Source organism: Aptenodytes forsteri, unplaced genomic scaffold (genome assembly GCF_000699145.1).
Source record: "Aptenodytes forsteri isolate BGI_AS27 unplaced genomic scaffold, ASM69914v1 Scaffold15, whole genome shotgun sequence".
In the NCBI taxonomy this organism is placed as follows: domain Eukaryota; kingdom Metazoa; phylum Chordata; class Aves; order Sphenisciformes; family Spheniscidae; genus Aptenodytes; species Aptenodytes forsteri.
In genome coordinates, this window is record NW_008795129.1 from 3,278,826 (window position 1) to 3,292,793 (window position 13,968).

The following is a 13,968-nucleotide window of genomic DNA, read 5'->3' on the forward strand; positions in this document are numbered from 1 at the left end:
GTAAAATACAAAATTTATATCTGTAAGGCAGTGAAAAGGGGACCTGAGGCAAACATTACTATCTCTAAAAATAAGAAGTCTAAAGCAAATAAGTTTTTGTCAAGCAGTCACCTCTCAGTTTGATTTCAAATAATACTTAACGACTAACAATAAATTACAAGTTGCAAATAGTATTTTTCCCCAAGTATTTTGAATAGTAGCATATTTTGTGTTTTAAGGCCTGATATGAACTCATAAAAGCCAAACACAGATCAAGAAAGGAATTTTTGGTAGTATTCCCCTGTATACTGGTCCTAGCCGAATTAAGATTAGAAGCTTCTGTAAGCCTCAGGGTGAAGTTCTATAGATAACCTGGCTTTTCCTTTCTGTTATGTTCCCACTGGTTTCATAGTATGCGTTTATTTCTAACCACTGTAACTCTGACCTAAAGACAGATGCTTGCAAGCTCAGGTGGAAGTCTTCATTACTCTGTGGTGCTCAAGAGTTTATGATTTGAATTCTGCTGATGTGGAAAGTGAAGTTTCAGTAGACTTGTCAATGAATCAAGCTTAAACTTCACAAAGCCAGTAAAAATCTTAAATGTCTTAGTATTTCAATTTCTTCATTAATCCAAATATGCTTAAGATAATGGAAATGCATTAAACAGTTTTACTTGACTAAAATATCCACTGACCTTTGCATAAGAACAGAAAATTGTAATTACACAGTTTTAACTACATTTCCATACCGGTGCCTAAATGAAAGCATTAAAGCTAGCAATCATTCTTCTGATCTTACTTTGCCACAAAACTCACATGCCTTTGCTTAGAGTAAATTGTGAAATACAGAAGTTTGCATGGCAGAACTTCTACCCTGTCACTAAAGATTCCAAGTTGCCAGCAGAAAGCATCCCATAGCATCAGACAGTGACTACTCTAGGATAAATCTAGTTCCATTTCAAAAGTCTACAGACTGACTGACACTGGTTATCTCACCGCTGGTACCTGTTATATGACCAACTTTGGCTAAACGAGGAAGAAGTGATACGAGGGTAACAGAAAGTCAAATGTGGTTTTTTTCTTCCAATCCAAAAGGTAGCTGCTTTTTTCTTTCTTTAGGCAAGATTCTCTACACATAAACATTAAATTTTCAAATTCAAAATTTAATGGTTATGTATGAGCACAGATAATGAGAGAATGTTTATAGCTCCCCATGCCTCATATTAATCTACTAGAAGATTTATATCAGGAATTAACATCAAAACAAAACAGTTTATCTGCAATTTTAGAACTTCAAAGCATTAGCCCAGTACTGGTATAGCGACAAGAACAGTAATCAAATTCTGCTCAAAACTGGTAGAAAAGATGGCTACAAAGGCTCATGCTGTGTGTATGTTAACACGAGACACACATTGTATGGACAATGATACTGATGGCTCACACTAAAAACGCCAGTTGGAATCTGATGAAGGAGATATTCTAAAGATCAGACAAAGTGAAGGGGAGACATTCTTCATGATCTGTTTCCGAAAGTCTGCTTTCTATTGCCTCACCATTCATCACAGAAGAGAAGATTTTAACAACGTCTTGTGGTGTAATGTTACTCATTTTGATAAGGCAAGCAGAAGACAGCAAGGAAAGGGTAAAGGATTAATGATGGAGGGTTAGTGAGGTGAAGTTCAGGTTTCAGGCATGCACAGATGGTCACCAACACACAGACTACAATTGACATATATACAGCACTTACTGGACTAGGAATTGCATCAGGGTCTATTCTGTGCCTGGGTTTCTGCTGGGGTGGCAGCTCATTAAGTTGCTTTTTTAAAAAAAATAAAAAGTAAGAGTGCCACAAAAAAAAAAAAAAGAAAAAGAAAAAAGAAAAGAGAATAATAAAACAAAAAGTAACAGTGTTACTTCTCTCTCTACCCAAACCTGTAGCACTGGAATTAGATACATTTGGACATTGGTTCATGCAACAGGAAACATCAGCTTCTGCGGCATACACCGATCCCAAAACCAGTCTTGCCAGGATATTGGGCTTGGGCTCTGAACACATTGCTAAGAGAGGTGTGGCTCACATGCTCATTTTGGTTAGAAATTGGGGATTTATGCTTTAAGAACATGCTAAAATGAAGGCAGCTGACACAAGCCATTTGAGATCTCATTTAGCGGAAGAGAAGAGAAGCAGAGAAGCAATTAAAGACTTCTTATAGTCTACAAAAAAATATGGTCATAAACTTTACATAAACCTGGAGTCTAAACAGATAATCTTTTTTAAATAGCAATAACAGCACCAGTCCAGATCTAAGATGTAACTCAAGACTAAATTATTTTCATAGTTTTGAAGTAAACTGATTGTAAGCACTGCCCTGGAAAGGTTTCCTGTTATCAAATGACTGTGGCCTTCTGAGGCAATTACAGAACAGCATCAGCAGCGGTGGAAGGAACAGCACAGGAGACTAGCGGCAATAATACTGCCAGGCTTAATATTACTCATCATTGCTAACCATTACACATCACTGCTCGTCCTTTCTCAGAACCTCCATTCTGACAGATGATCTCAATTTGAGAAGTTGTCCATATTTGACCAAGATAGTGTCGTGACTTAATGACCCAAAAAAACGCTAACCAGCTTTCTGACAGATTATAGGAAAAGCATTACAATCATCTCTTATTAACCATAGTTTAAACTTGGATCATACTTGGATCATACAGTCCACAGATTGTCACCTCAAAACCTGAAATTAGTTCACCTTGGAAAGTCATTAAGCAAGAATCCAGAAATGGAGAAAGAAGCTTAACCAAAGCCCTCAAGGATTCTCAAAATGTAACATAGTACAGAAAAAGACCTGAGGAATTAGAGCATTAATTTGCATATGCAGTGCCTTTCTTTAGTCACCAAGAAAAATACTGCTTCTGGGCTTATTCATAACAAAAGACTGAAGCTGGATATACGAGACAAAAGTAAGCAGGAAAATAGACTGATGTTCTTTGGATAGAGAAACCTGTTTTCAGCTTTGGTCTTTGTCAGTTCTGTTTTATGTAAAGACACTATGGAAGAGTTCACACTGGTAAGAACAAAGTAAGCTTACAGGGCTAGGAATGGAATCTGGATCCAAGCGTTTTGGTGGAGGTGGTTGTCCGGGTTGACTTCCATAATTTGGTGTTCCTGGATAGGCTCCTCCATAGTTTGGCTGGGGACCCCTCACCTGCCCAAAGGAACCTTACAAGAAAGGAACAGCAAAATCAAACAATGGCTAATACCAGGTGTTTCCTCATTAGGCACTTCCCACTTTCCCTGTCATCATCAAAAAACAAAAAGAAAGTCACATGCTTTTCAGTTAATTAGGATTAAACGTATTTTTCACAGTGTTTCAGCTTAGACCTGTACATATCTAACCACGATCCAATAAACTGATGGATACAGTTCTCCTTAAAACCAGACTTAAGGAAACACAGGTTTTTAGACTGACATAACTATTTTTAGAATAATATGATTAAAACACACATTAAGATCATGCACTATGAACATTTAAGTTAAATTGCAGGACCGCCTAATAGAAAGTGCACACAGAACAGCCAAATAAGATAGTGAATGACCCATAATTCCTCAAACTAAAGGTATGCAAGGATTTCTCTCAGGCAGTTTTGGCTTGTCTGAAATTACAGTAATAGATTAATGTGTGATTATCTCTTGTTTTGTAACTACCTGAAGTTATTTCATATTACTTTAGACAATTTCAGTCAGTTATGGAATAACAGCATGATTTACCCCGTTTGTTTTTACAGTTCAGAGCAATTTGGACAGATAATTTTAAGTAATTTACCTGGCCAGTTGTGCAAAGCTGCATGGGGGACAGGATTCTCAATTCTGACACTTGCACAGGATTACTTTATCCTAGCTATCTGTAAATGTTATTAATTATAAATCAGCCCAAACTGTTTGTAATCCAGAAAGCTTAACTGATATTACTTCTAAGCACACACAAAATGTGAAACGTTCTACAAGGAGAAAATATACACAGTTTTGTGAATTAAAGAAGGAAAAGTAACAACTCCTTTTCCATGTTTAGCAACTCCTCTCATACACATTGTATATGCACTCTGGCCACAAATTTAAAAAAAAAAGACAGGAAGGCTTTTCAGGATTTCAAATCTCTACTTTTGAACAGATGAGGTTGCAGACATCAAATCAAAGTTCATCATAAAATTCTGATCACAAATCCTCGTAGTATTATGGCACTAATTATTAAACAACTTTTTGGCCAAGTAAGCTAGGGTTCCTTTAGTTACATTAATCTGATTAAAACCCGTATGACAAATATCTTAGAGTGAAACATCCTATTGTTTATCTTGGATTTGTCTTTCAGACACGAGCACCGGGAAACAAGAGGGAAGCTTTGAAGTGCAGCCAGGAGCCCACAAGTAACAAACCTGTAATCCAGTTCTCAGTTTGCAGCACACAGAGAGCACACATAGCTTACAATTCCTACACTAGGAATACTCACCGTTCTGCTGCATTTGGTATCCTGGCTGAGGAGGATGAGTGGGAGGAGGTGGTCCATGGAGGCCACTCATGGGAGGCCCAGGGTGCGGCCCTGACATAGCTGATGGAGGTGGTGGTGAGGATACGTGATTAGGCTGGGATGTTGGTGGTCCAGCAACCGTCTGCCCAGGCAGTGGTGGGCCTGGCATGGTAGGTGGCCTTGGGGCACCTGTGGTAGGAGGGTAAGAGGAAGGTCCAATCCCTGTAGAAGAGGGAGGTGGTGCAAAACCAGGGACTTGAGTAGGTAGGCGCTGAGTTGATATTGGTTGACCAGGAAACGGAGGCTGTGCCAAAGGAAGACCCTGAGACACGCTGGTAGGAGGGGGTCCTTGGCTCGCAGTGTAAGGTGTGTAGAGACCAGATCCTGTTGCACTAAAGCTTCCTGAGACTGGGGGAATTGATGTTGGGGGACCTGATAAGAAGAAAAGATGATAGAACATAATTTCTTCTATCCTCAAGACAATCAAGATGCAAGCAAAACCCATTTGCTCTAGATCATCTAAGTAGGTCTACCACTTTCTCATGGACACCCTACTAAATTGATCAGAGAGCTGAAACTCCTCCAAGGGATCTGAAACTTGATAGTTCATTCATTGTCCTCTCTCTCAAAGTCTGAGCTTCTTATTTTATATAATCAGAATACATTTCAGGATTCAGGGCCAGAAAAAAGGGGCAAAGCCAGGAGTATGCAAAACAAGAACTGTCTGTCTACTGATTTCTTGAACTGAAATAAGTTTGTATCTTAAACTCCACACTAAGTTGGAGTTCAAGAATGGTTTTGAGCTTCATGGTTTTAATAGCACGGAACTAGCACCTTCTGTATTTACCACTGTACTATTTCTGAGGATAATTTTAGACAAACACATTGCCAAAAGGCTGGAGAAATCTGCATCCCCTACTCCTAATTTTCCTATAAAGTCTGTGTTAAGAGTATGAGAGATGCTTGTCAAAAAGTACTTTACCAAAGCAACTAAAAAAAAAAAAAAAATCACAGTCTAGTCAGACCAGCTTACACATACTAAAGACAAATCTCTAGTCTTCAATTAACTAAAAAAAAAAAGTCCTGTAGTCTACAGCAGTGGGGCTGTAGATCTAATACAATAGAACAAAATACCTAAATTCAGTTTATACTGTTTAAGTTTCTTCTCAACTTCTAGCAAAACCCTTCACAGAATCATTCAGAATAATTTCAGCCCTTTGTGATTTACTGAGCCCTTTTTCCTTCTTTTTTTTGACTGGGCTGCTGCACAACAGCAGCAAGGCATGTAGACTCTCCAACAGCTTCCTTAGGGATAGATTGTTTTTGTGTTTCACACCAAGATTCACCCAGTTGAGGAGAAATATTGTTACTCTCTTTTGTTACTCGCGACCTGCAGTACTTCCTGCACTGTTCCCTACAATAGTCTCAGTTCTGTTTTCCCCAATGATGACCTTATTAGTCAAGGAAACTACCATTTACTATGGCAGGCGTCAACACCCAGAGAATTCCCATCACCATATGGTAACGAATCATTGACAAGAGCAAATCTTTTCTGAAATTACTAGCATAAATGAAAAGCAATAGCATTATTTCTGTAGCCAGGAAACCTCACCATAGCCCAGTCCAGCTGGGGGAGGAGCAGAGGCTGTAGTACTGCCAATTGTCATCCCTGCCATGTGATTGCTGAGCTGCTGTACACTGGCTGGGGGGGGACCATATTGCTGAAACGTAGACGTCTGGCTGACAGGCGTGGGTGCTGAGCCTGGCAGAAACGGCTGAGAAGCAGGTGGCCTGAGAAGGAAGATGAGAAACTTCACCGGATTCCCCATTATACAAGCAGTTACAATTCTCTGTGCCTTTTAAATTGTTGTACCACATAAACACTGGCTGGGTCTCAATTAGTTACATGAAGCACTGTAGCTCAGTTTTGGAAAAATAATTACATATCCTGCATGGATCTGAATCCCTTTCATCAAAAAAACTATCCGTTCTTAAAAATACAAATTCTATGTTTATAGCATTTTTTTGTTAATTCCATTTTAGTTATCGCAACAAATCAGAAATACTGCAACAGAGCCTACAGGGCGAGCAACGGTAAGGCCTGCACAGCTACGTAAGAATGCTCTGTTGCTCAAAGGATTTGGGCTCTCCAGCTGATAGTGCTGAGCCTAACCAGAAGGAAACAAAAAACAACCACCTTCTCCCATAACCAGTAACCAGAATGAAGCAGTGAGGACTGTTGCCACTTTCACCACAGAGGTAATGGCAATATCGTTCTGGAGAAGATGCCCAAGAACTTTAGATGAAGATAACTCAGGGACCCATAATGGACAGAAAAGGACCCAGAACCAATGCTAAGGAATTACTCAGTAATGACAGACAGCAACATGCTCCAGACAGAGATCAATTCACACTGCCAAGGAATCGAATACTACAGCTGTTGAATGCAATTGTTTTAAAACAAGACAGATTATGGGAATCAGAAAATTCCTTATGGGAAAACGACTACCACAAGGAAAGTCTCTGGAGGAGAAGTGGTTTTGATCAGTCACTGACATCTGCTCATATCCTTCCAGAAGTTTTTCATCTCCAGAGATTCTTATTGTCTAACAAATACCCCTATGGCAAAATGTTCCAAAACAATAAGGAAGGAATAAAGAAAGTCAATGTCCACCACAGGAAAAACAAAGCATTTCATTTGTTTTAGATCCTAAAAGGTCTAGACCCAGCATAGATCTACCAAGGCAGATCTTTGTTACGATTTGCTCTTGTATGTATGTATGTACCTCTGCATCGGGGCTGCTGAGGCTGGAATCCCATTGTGCACATCTCCGTGTCCAAACTGACTGTATGCCAGGTGGCTGGAAGGAAGAGATGCTCCAGAGGCTGGAGGGGGAGCTCCAGATGTTGGAGGGGCTCTTAATGAAATCTGCACATCTCCGTGTCCAAACTGACTGTATGCCAGGTGGCTGGAAGGAAGAGATGCTCCAGAGGCTGGAGGGGGAGCTCCAGATGTTGGAGGGGCTCTTAATGAACCTGCAGACATGGGGGGGGGGAGATAAAAAAAATCACAAGTTACTCACAGAAACAAGGGCTTGAAACAACTACCATGAAAAATCCAGGAAATTAAAAAAAAAGTGCAGAAACAGTTTAATGGTGGCCAATTTGATGTATCAATACTCCATGCGCAACAAATAATTTATACAACTATATTAGAAGTAGCAAAACCAAAAGCACAAATATTTTTAGCCAGTGTCACTAGTCACCATCTCCACACAGACCAAGTAGAAAATACGTACTGTGGTATTGTCTTCAAAAGACAATTTCATCTTTTGGTGAAGAACAAAAACGTTATCTTGTCAGTAAGGTATTAAATTCTTCCCCTTCCAAGTCCAATTATTTTTATCTAGACCAAGGAGAGCATTTGCATGGAACCTGATATTCATTACAGGTCAGTTTTCCCTACTTGAAAGGTAAGCAGGTTATGTGAGTAGATTCAGTTTTCAAAAATTACATTTTACTGCTTATATATCAACCTCTCAAGGTTAGAGGCTAACATGAATACTTTCATCTTTCAGACTGAGCTGGTTCAGTCACAGCCCAAACAAATTTTGCCTCAGAAACAAGTCTTCACACTTTCCACAGACCCCACAATGCTGGATACAATACCAGCAGACTAACTGCAGTGTCTGCTTCAAAAAAAGAGACTATAAACTTCTATTTTAATAATATTATGTTAAAAACACTGATAATTAGAACAACCATATGACCATGCCTGCTAACCACAAAGGAACATATTTCATGTATAGGGTATTGTTAAATACAGATGACTAAATAGAGTAAACTGCCCCATGAGACCAGGGCAGCACATACACACTGTTGTGTCTCTCTGACAGTGACCGGCCTAAGTTTAAAAGGGACTCTGAAACTTTCTTGAGAGGAACCATTATGAAATAGGAAGTAAGAGAAGCCATTTCTCAATTTTACAGTATAATTTATACAATAAAGCATCAGGTTTCAACTCATATTTTTATCTTATCTGCTACATGGAATTCTTAGTAAGCTTGTGGATGTAAATTCAAGGAAGGAATTAACTAGACCTTGTATGAATAATCCGCAATTTTTTGGGGCTTTTTTCTTTATTACTAAACCTCCTCCTGTTCTTCATTTTGAGACTTAGCAATCTATTTCCAGAGACATTTATTATTTTTATATACCTTCATCTCATTAAATCTTGTCTTTTCTAAACTACTGTTACAGCACCTTCGTCTTACTGTTCCTCTGGCTAAGCATTTCCTGATCTCTAACTATTTGTATGTTGTGTGGTATTTCTATTTCTGAATGTCTTTTGTGAACCTTTTCAGCTAATTTGATATACTTTTATCTATTTTGGAATCTCTTTCCTTTGATAGTACACAAACTGTTTAGCATTGTTATCTTTTGTCTTTGAACGCATATTCCAATTCCTGGAGGGATCCTATGCTTTTTTTTTTTTTTTTTTTTTACACATTAAGTTGGCTTTTTTCCCCCCTCAACTTTAACAGGCATACAATTTGACAAATACATGCTTACTTCAGAAAAAGCTTCTGAACTCTTCTTTTTCTAGTTCTTGTCACAAATATACTTCTGTAATCATTACTACAGACTGCTCAAATAGCCATTGAAAAAAATTCACTTGAACAGGTATGAATGTCTAGTGGTTTATTATTTTGAGATTCATTATTCTTGAGGAATCCTGAAGTTCCCCTTCAACACCTTTGAGATATTGTTCTTACTCACAGACCTCAAAATAGAGGTAGATTACAGCAAATGGGAAATGCCTGTGATTTCACTCAAAGCCCCGAGGCTATACGGTCTTGGCTCAGTTCTGACACCCTACTCTTCTAAACAAATTGACACCGCTGGAAATAGCTCTTCCAAAATACCACTAGTTGGAAAGGAGGAAAAATACAATATGATTTCTTGCAGCGCTTCTAATTCTTACACCTTGATTGCTAGGTTTGCAAAAGTATTTCCTTCTTCAAGCCACAGCTTTTAGAATCATAATTATTCCTAACATACGTTTGGTTTCCATGCTATAGCCAAGGAAGCTAAAAATGTCTTTTTTCCCCTTAAACAAAAGCACAAGTTACAAATACCTTGCGAGTTCCAATAACAACCTCCTGGTGCTTGGGGAGATTTTTCATTTCTTCATGGCAATGCTGTCATTTCAAACCTCATGTTTTAGTTCTCTCTCAAGTGGAAGACTGCATTCTTTTAAACTAAGGATTCTCCCTGACAGAACCTGAATGGGCCGATTCAGGTTTTGAAATCAGTCTTCAGAAAACATTAGTAACAAGTCAGGTTTTAATCTATGAATCTGCAGGCATAAGGGATTTCTACTAGGATTATTTCTTCATATCCTATTTATGTTTCTGGACTGCTGCCTACAAATAGATTGGGAAGTGTCCCACCCACCTCTGCCTGAATAATCAGGTACCCACACCTTTGAGTTAAATATCCATATTAAATGGAAACTTGGCACAGAAGAAGCAGCACAAACACTCCCACAGAAAGGACACCATTTACCTATGAAATTAGGTGCAAGAGAAGAAGCGTCAGAGTTGAGAGATACAGGAGAGCCCTTCGAAGGGAACCCCAAGGAAGGAAAGTAACCTGGAAAGACAGAATACACCAGTAAATCAAGCCTGAGAGAAAGCACCAAGAGACAGTGTTTCCAATGCTGAGGACAGTCTGCAGTGCAGAAAATATCATATACATAACATCCATGTCACATTTATCACGTTATTCCTTAAGCTATACTCCGTCTCACTGTTCTACCATGCACAACATACACTACCAACATAGTTCACATATTAACATTAATACAAGTGTTAACAGTATTGTAAACTGAGTCTATGTAAAACAATCCAGCAGCAGCAGCCGCCTAATTGTTACTGGTATTCAGGTAACTGTGTGTGTACTTTCAACTGCATGATCTCATCAGAAGGAAACCAATAGACTGACTGAAAGATCGGTGCAAAATCATCCCGGTTCTTTCAACGTTCTCATAGCAAGAAGCACCTATTTTCAGCGATAGCAGCACAGTACTCCACTTTTGGTCCCAAGCAAGACTAGCATCACTGGCATAGCATTCCCATGTTTCCATTAGTTAGAGCTAGGGTTTGTCACATAAATCAGATGCGAAAGACTCCCTGACTGAGGATGGCACCTGCTCCCAACACTTCTCCACTCAGTCCTCCAAGCGATTTTATTGTTATTTTTAAAATAAATCCCTAAGACAACTACTTTGAGATCACAGAATAACATTGGCAGTTTTCCTTTTACCCCTCAGTGTTCACTAAATTCCTGTCACTCTAGTGCCTCTGAAATTAATTCTCTCTCCTCTATGTTACACAGCTACAACAGGTCTTGCTACAAACACCTGCAATAAACATAACGTGTTGGAGATGGGGGTAGAAAGGATAACTATCACTATCTTCACTATCACCTGTCTGCTCTCTTTGACAATGCATTGTTTGTTTGCTGCTCTTTTCCACCTGGATGTCATATTCAGCAGCTACTAACAGGTCAACTTCTGGCTGTTGTGCTAGTGCTCCAAATTTTACATTTCTTCCTTCTAAAGATAGGAATCCTGGATTTACAGTAACAGGTCTAAAATGCACAACGTGACAACGGAGATTTCCTTCATACAGTCTGCTAAATCTAGGAAGGATAGTCTCAGAAGAAAAGACGGAAGAGAAATCTCCACAAACCATGGGTGGCCTTTGCCTGATATATCAATAAGGTACACGAGATACTTAAGAGTAGTGCAATATACTTTTGTTGTCCAAATGAGACCACCTTGTTGCCCTCAGTGTCACACTACCTTTCAATCATTACTGGCACAAACAAAATCTGCATTTTTAATCTGCACAAGTTCATATGCATGTTATGAAGCTTCCTAGGTATGTCCTTACTGAGCTGTCACGAACCACATTTCTGTTGTTCTGAGATTAAAAAAGGCAAACCAGAAATAATACAGAAGGAAAAAAGTTAATTCCCTTAAAAAGAAATGCTTTTCAGACCTGTAAGTAATTCTTGAAGTATCTGATGGAAGATGCTCATCAGTTTCTTCTCACAAACATCCTAAACATTCTTCGCACTGCTAACAGCCCAAACCTGTTTTCTATAAATAGCTGCACTGATGAAACGTCCAACAAATCTGTAGTAATCTTTGTTGTTCTTTAATCTCCTTCTCTCCCTCATTGAAGCAAGTCCAATTTCTCCCCATTCCTTCCATGGGACAGGAAACACCAGTCAGTCAATGGCTACATTGAGCAGCCAAACAGAGCGCTCAATGGCTGAGCTCTGCCTCTGTCTTCCCAGGAAACAGGATTTCTTTCCTCTGCCCAGTGCTGTTTTTCATTACTTTTATAGGAATTCAAACCCTCTGTGAAATTAGTTCAAAACTCACAGATTAAAAGTGCTGTTGGAAGAGATTTATTGAGAGGAGGGGAGGAAGAGGATTAAAGAAAGAAAAGGAAGATAGAGCAACTGAATAACCCGTGCTTTACCACACCACACTAACTCTTCTACTCCACTGCCCCGCTAACTCCAGACAAAAAACGCAACAGGGTAATCATTCAGCTCCCAAATTTCAGTCTCCCACTTCTGTTAGTTTCAAGAAAACTACAGGCACTTTGTTCTACCCTTCTCGTTGAGTTTGGTTTAAAATTCAAGAAGTTGCAAAAAAATGCAAGATGTATTTGGAGGGGAGAATAATACAGAGACCATTAGCATGATTAGCGTATTCCTCATTTCCTTAGAACACCGATCTGAAATCCAAACAAACATTTCAGAGTGAAAGTTCATGTTGTGCTTATCTCAGCAGAATTAAATTCATCCACACGATTTTGAAAGGCAGAAATACTTCTACTCAAAGCAATATTATTTTCTCCTCTACATTTCAGATGTTAAAGTCACTATTAATCTCCTAAAGCAATTCAGGTACTCAGAAACAGAGACTCCTAAAATTCTTCAATAATTTTAAGTTAGCCTTTCTTTTAAAAACAGGAAAAAAAAGTTGGACTATTTTTTTTTTAAAACAAACAAAAACAACAAGTGATATGATCCTGCAGAACCAGGGAAATTCTGGAACACGTTAGCTGGCCCACGTGTCCACGTTCTATTGATTTTAAAGGCATTAGAGAAAATAGCTCCAAATATGCTTTCTGCCTAGAGTTGTACATCTTAATCTTTCAGGAAGGAGTGCAGAACTTTCTACATAATCATGTAAGGCAGTCTCAGTTATAAATCTGTTACAGTCCCTAACTGCTGCCCCTCAACATAACCTCATCAGGAAGACCGTCCTAGTCAGGTGCTTCAGTACCACGGGGGCAGGGACATACAGAAAAAAAGCAGGCTGTGCTTCTCAGTATGTTAATTGTATGAGCTATTAAAAGAAGAGTAAGCCCTACTAAAATGGACAAATGACAGAACAATAACCTCAGAATGTACAGGAAGAACATGATTTTTAACATCATGTAAGCTGCATACAGAAGAAAAGATAATTGCTACCACAAAATAAAGACTGACAATAGGAAGTATACAGAAACAATTCCATGCACGCAACAATTCACAGGTTATCAATCATTAAGTTTTGACTGAGAAGTACCTTGTGGAGGGACTGGCTGTTGATATCCTGGCATCGGACCATTATAAGCTCCATATTGCGATTGAGGAACCCCTGGCAATGGCTGTCCTCCGTAGGCAGGCTGCTGGTATCCCTGATATCCAGGCTGAGGTTGCCCGTAAGGAGGCCCTGTGTGAGCTTGCTGGTTTACACTCATTGTATTCACATCCCCAAACTAATCTCACCTGCAAAAAGGGGGGGAAAAATGGCTTTTAGCAGACAAAAAAACCAAACTGGCCAGCTTCTCTACTCTTTTCACAGAAATGAGAGCTCCCGAGATACTAGAGAAAGTAAAACGTTAATGGTTATTTACTCTTGCACAGCAATTTTTTCAAGTAAGATAAATGCTTTACAAGAGCTAGTTAGAAAACAGTATTTTCAGAAACTATGTTTTCTAATCAACTTATTCACCGCTTCATCCTGGTCAGACTTGTTATCATCTTCTCAGAAAAAAAATACCATAATTTGCCATTCCATAGCAGATGATTATCAAGCTTCTTGAAACACCTTACAAACCACTTCCACCTCACAGAACATCAGACCAACAGAAAACAGATTTCATGACAGAGATGAGAGATTCCTTAACATAACACTTCAATAACACTGAACAAGTTCAGCTTTCATCTCTACGTTAGTCTACTTGACCATGCTTCCTTGCTACAAGCAACACACACTTCACCATCCACAAAGGCTGCTTCTTGAAGCGTTTGATAGAATCCAGAACAGGACCAATATAGGGTTTTTTGGCCTTTTTTTAAAAAAAAACCCAATAGATGATTTAAAGGCCTTG

General features: G+C 39.0%; 1 protein-coding gene across 1 annotated transcript in view; it reads right to left on the reverse strand.

Moving 5' to 3' along the window:
• The window catches only part of SEC24C (SEC24 homolog C, COPII coat complex component), a 31,137-nt gene extending 17,790 nt beyond the window's left edge, over window positions 1–13,347 (reverse strand). Inside the window, exons 1-5 of the mRNA XM_009277658.2 lie at window positions 13,151–13,347; window positions 7,291–7,422; window positions 6,117–6,295; window positions 4,487–4,936; window positions 3,071–3,201 (exon numbers count right to left, since the gene is read on the reverse strand). Coding sequence (XP_009275933.1) covers window positions 3,071–3,201; window positions 4,487–4,936; window positions 6,117–6,295; window positions 7,291–7,422; window positions 13,151–13,335 — 1,077 coding nt within the window. The 5' untranslated portion in view covers window positions 13,336–13,347. The remainder of the gene's footprint in view (window positions 1–3,070; window positions 3,202–4,486; window positions 4,937–6,116; window positions 6,296–7,290; window positions 7,423–13,150) is intronic.
• Window positions 13,348–13,968: the final 621 nt, after the last annotated feature.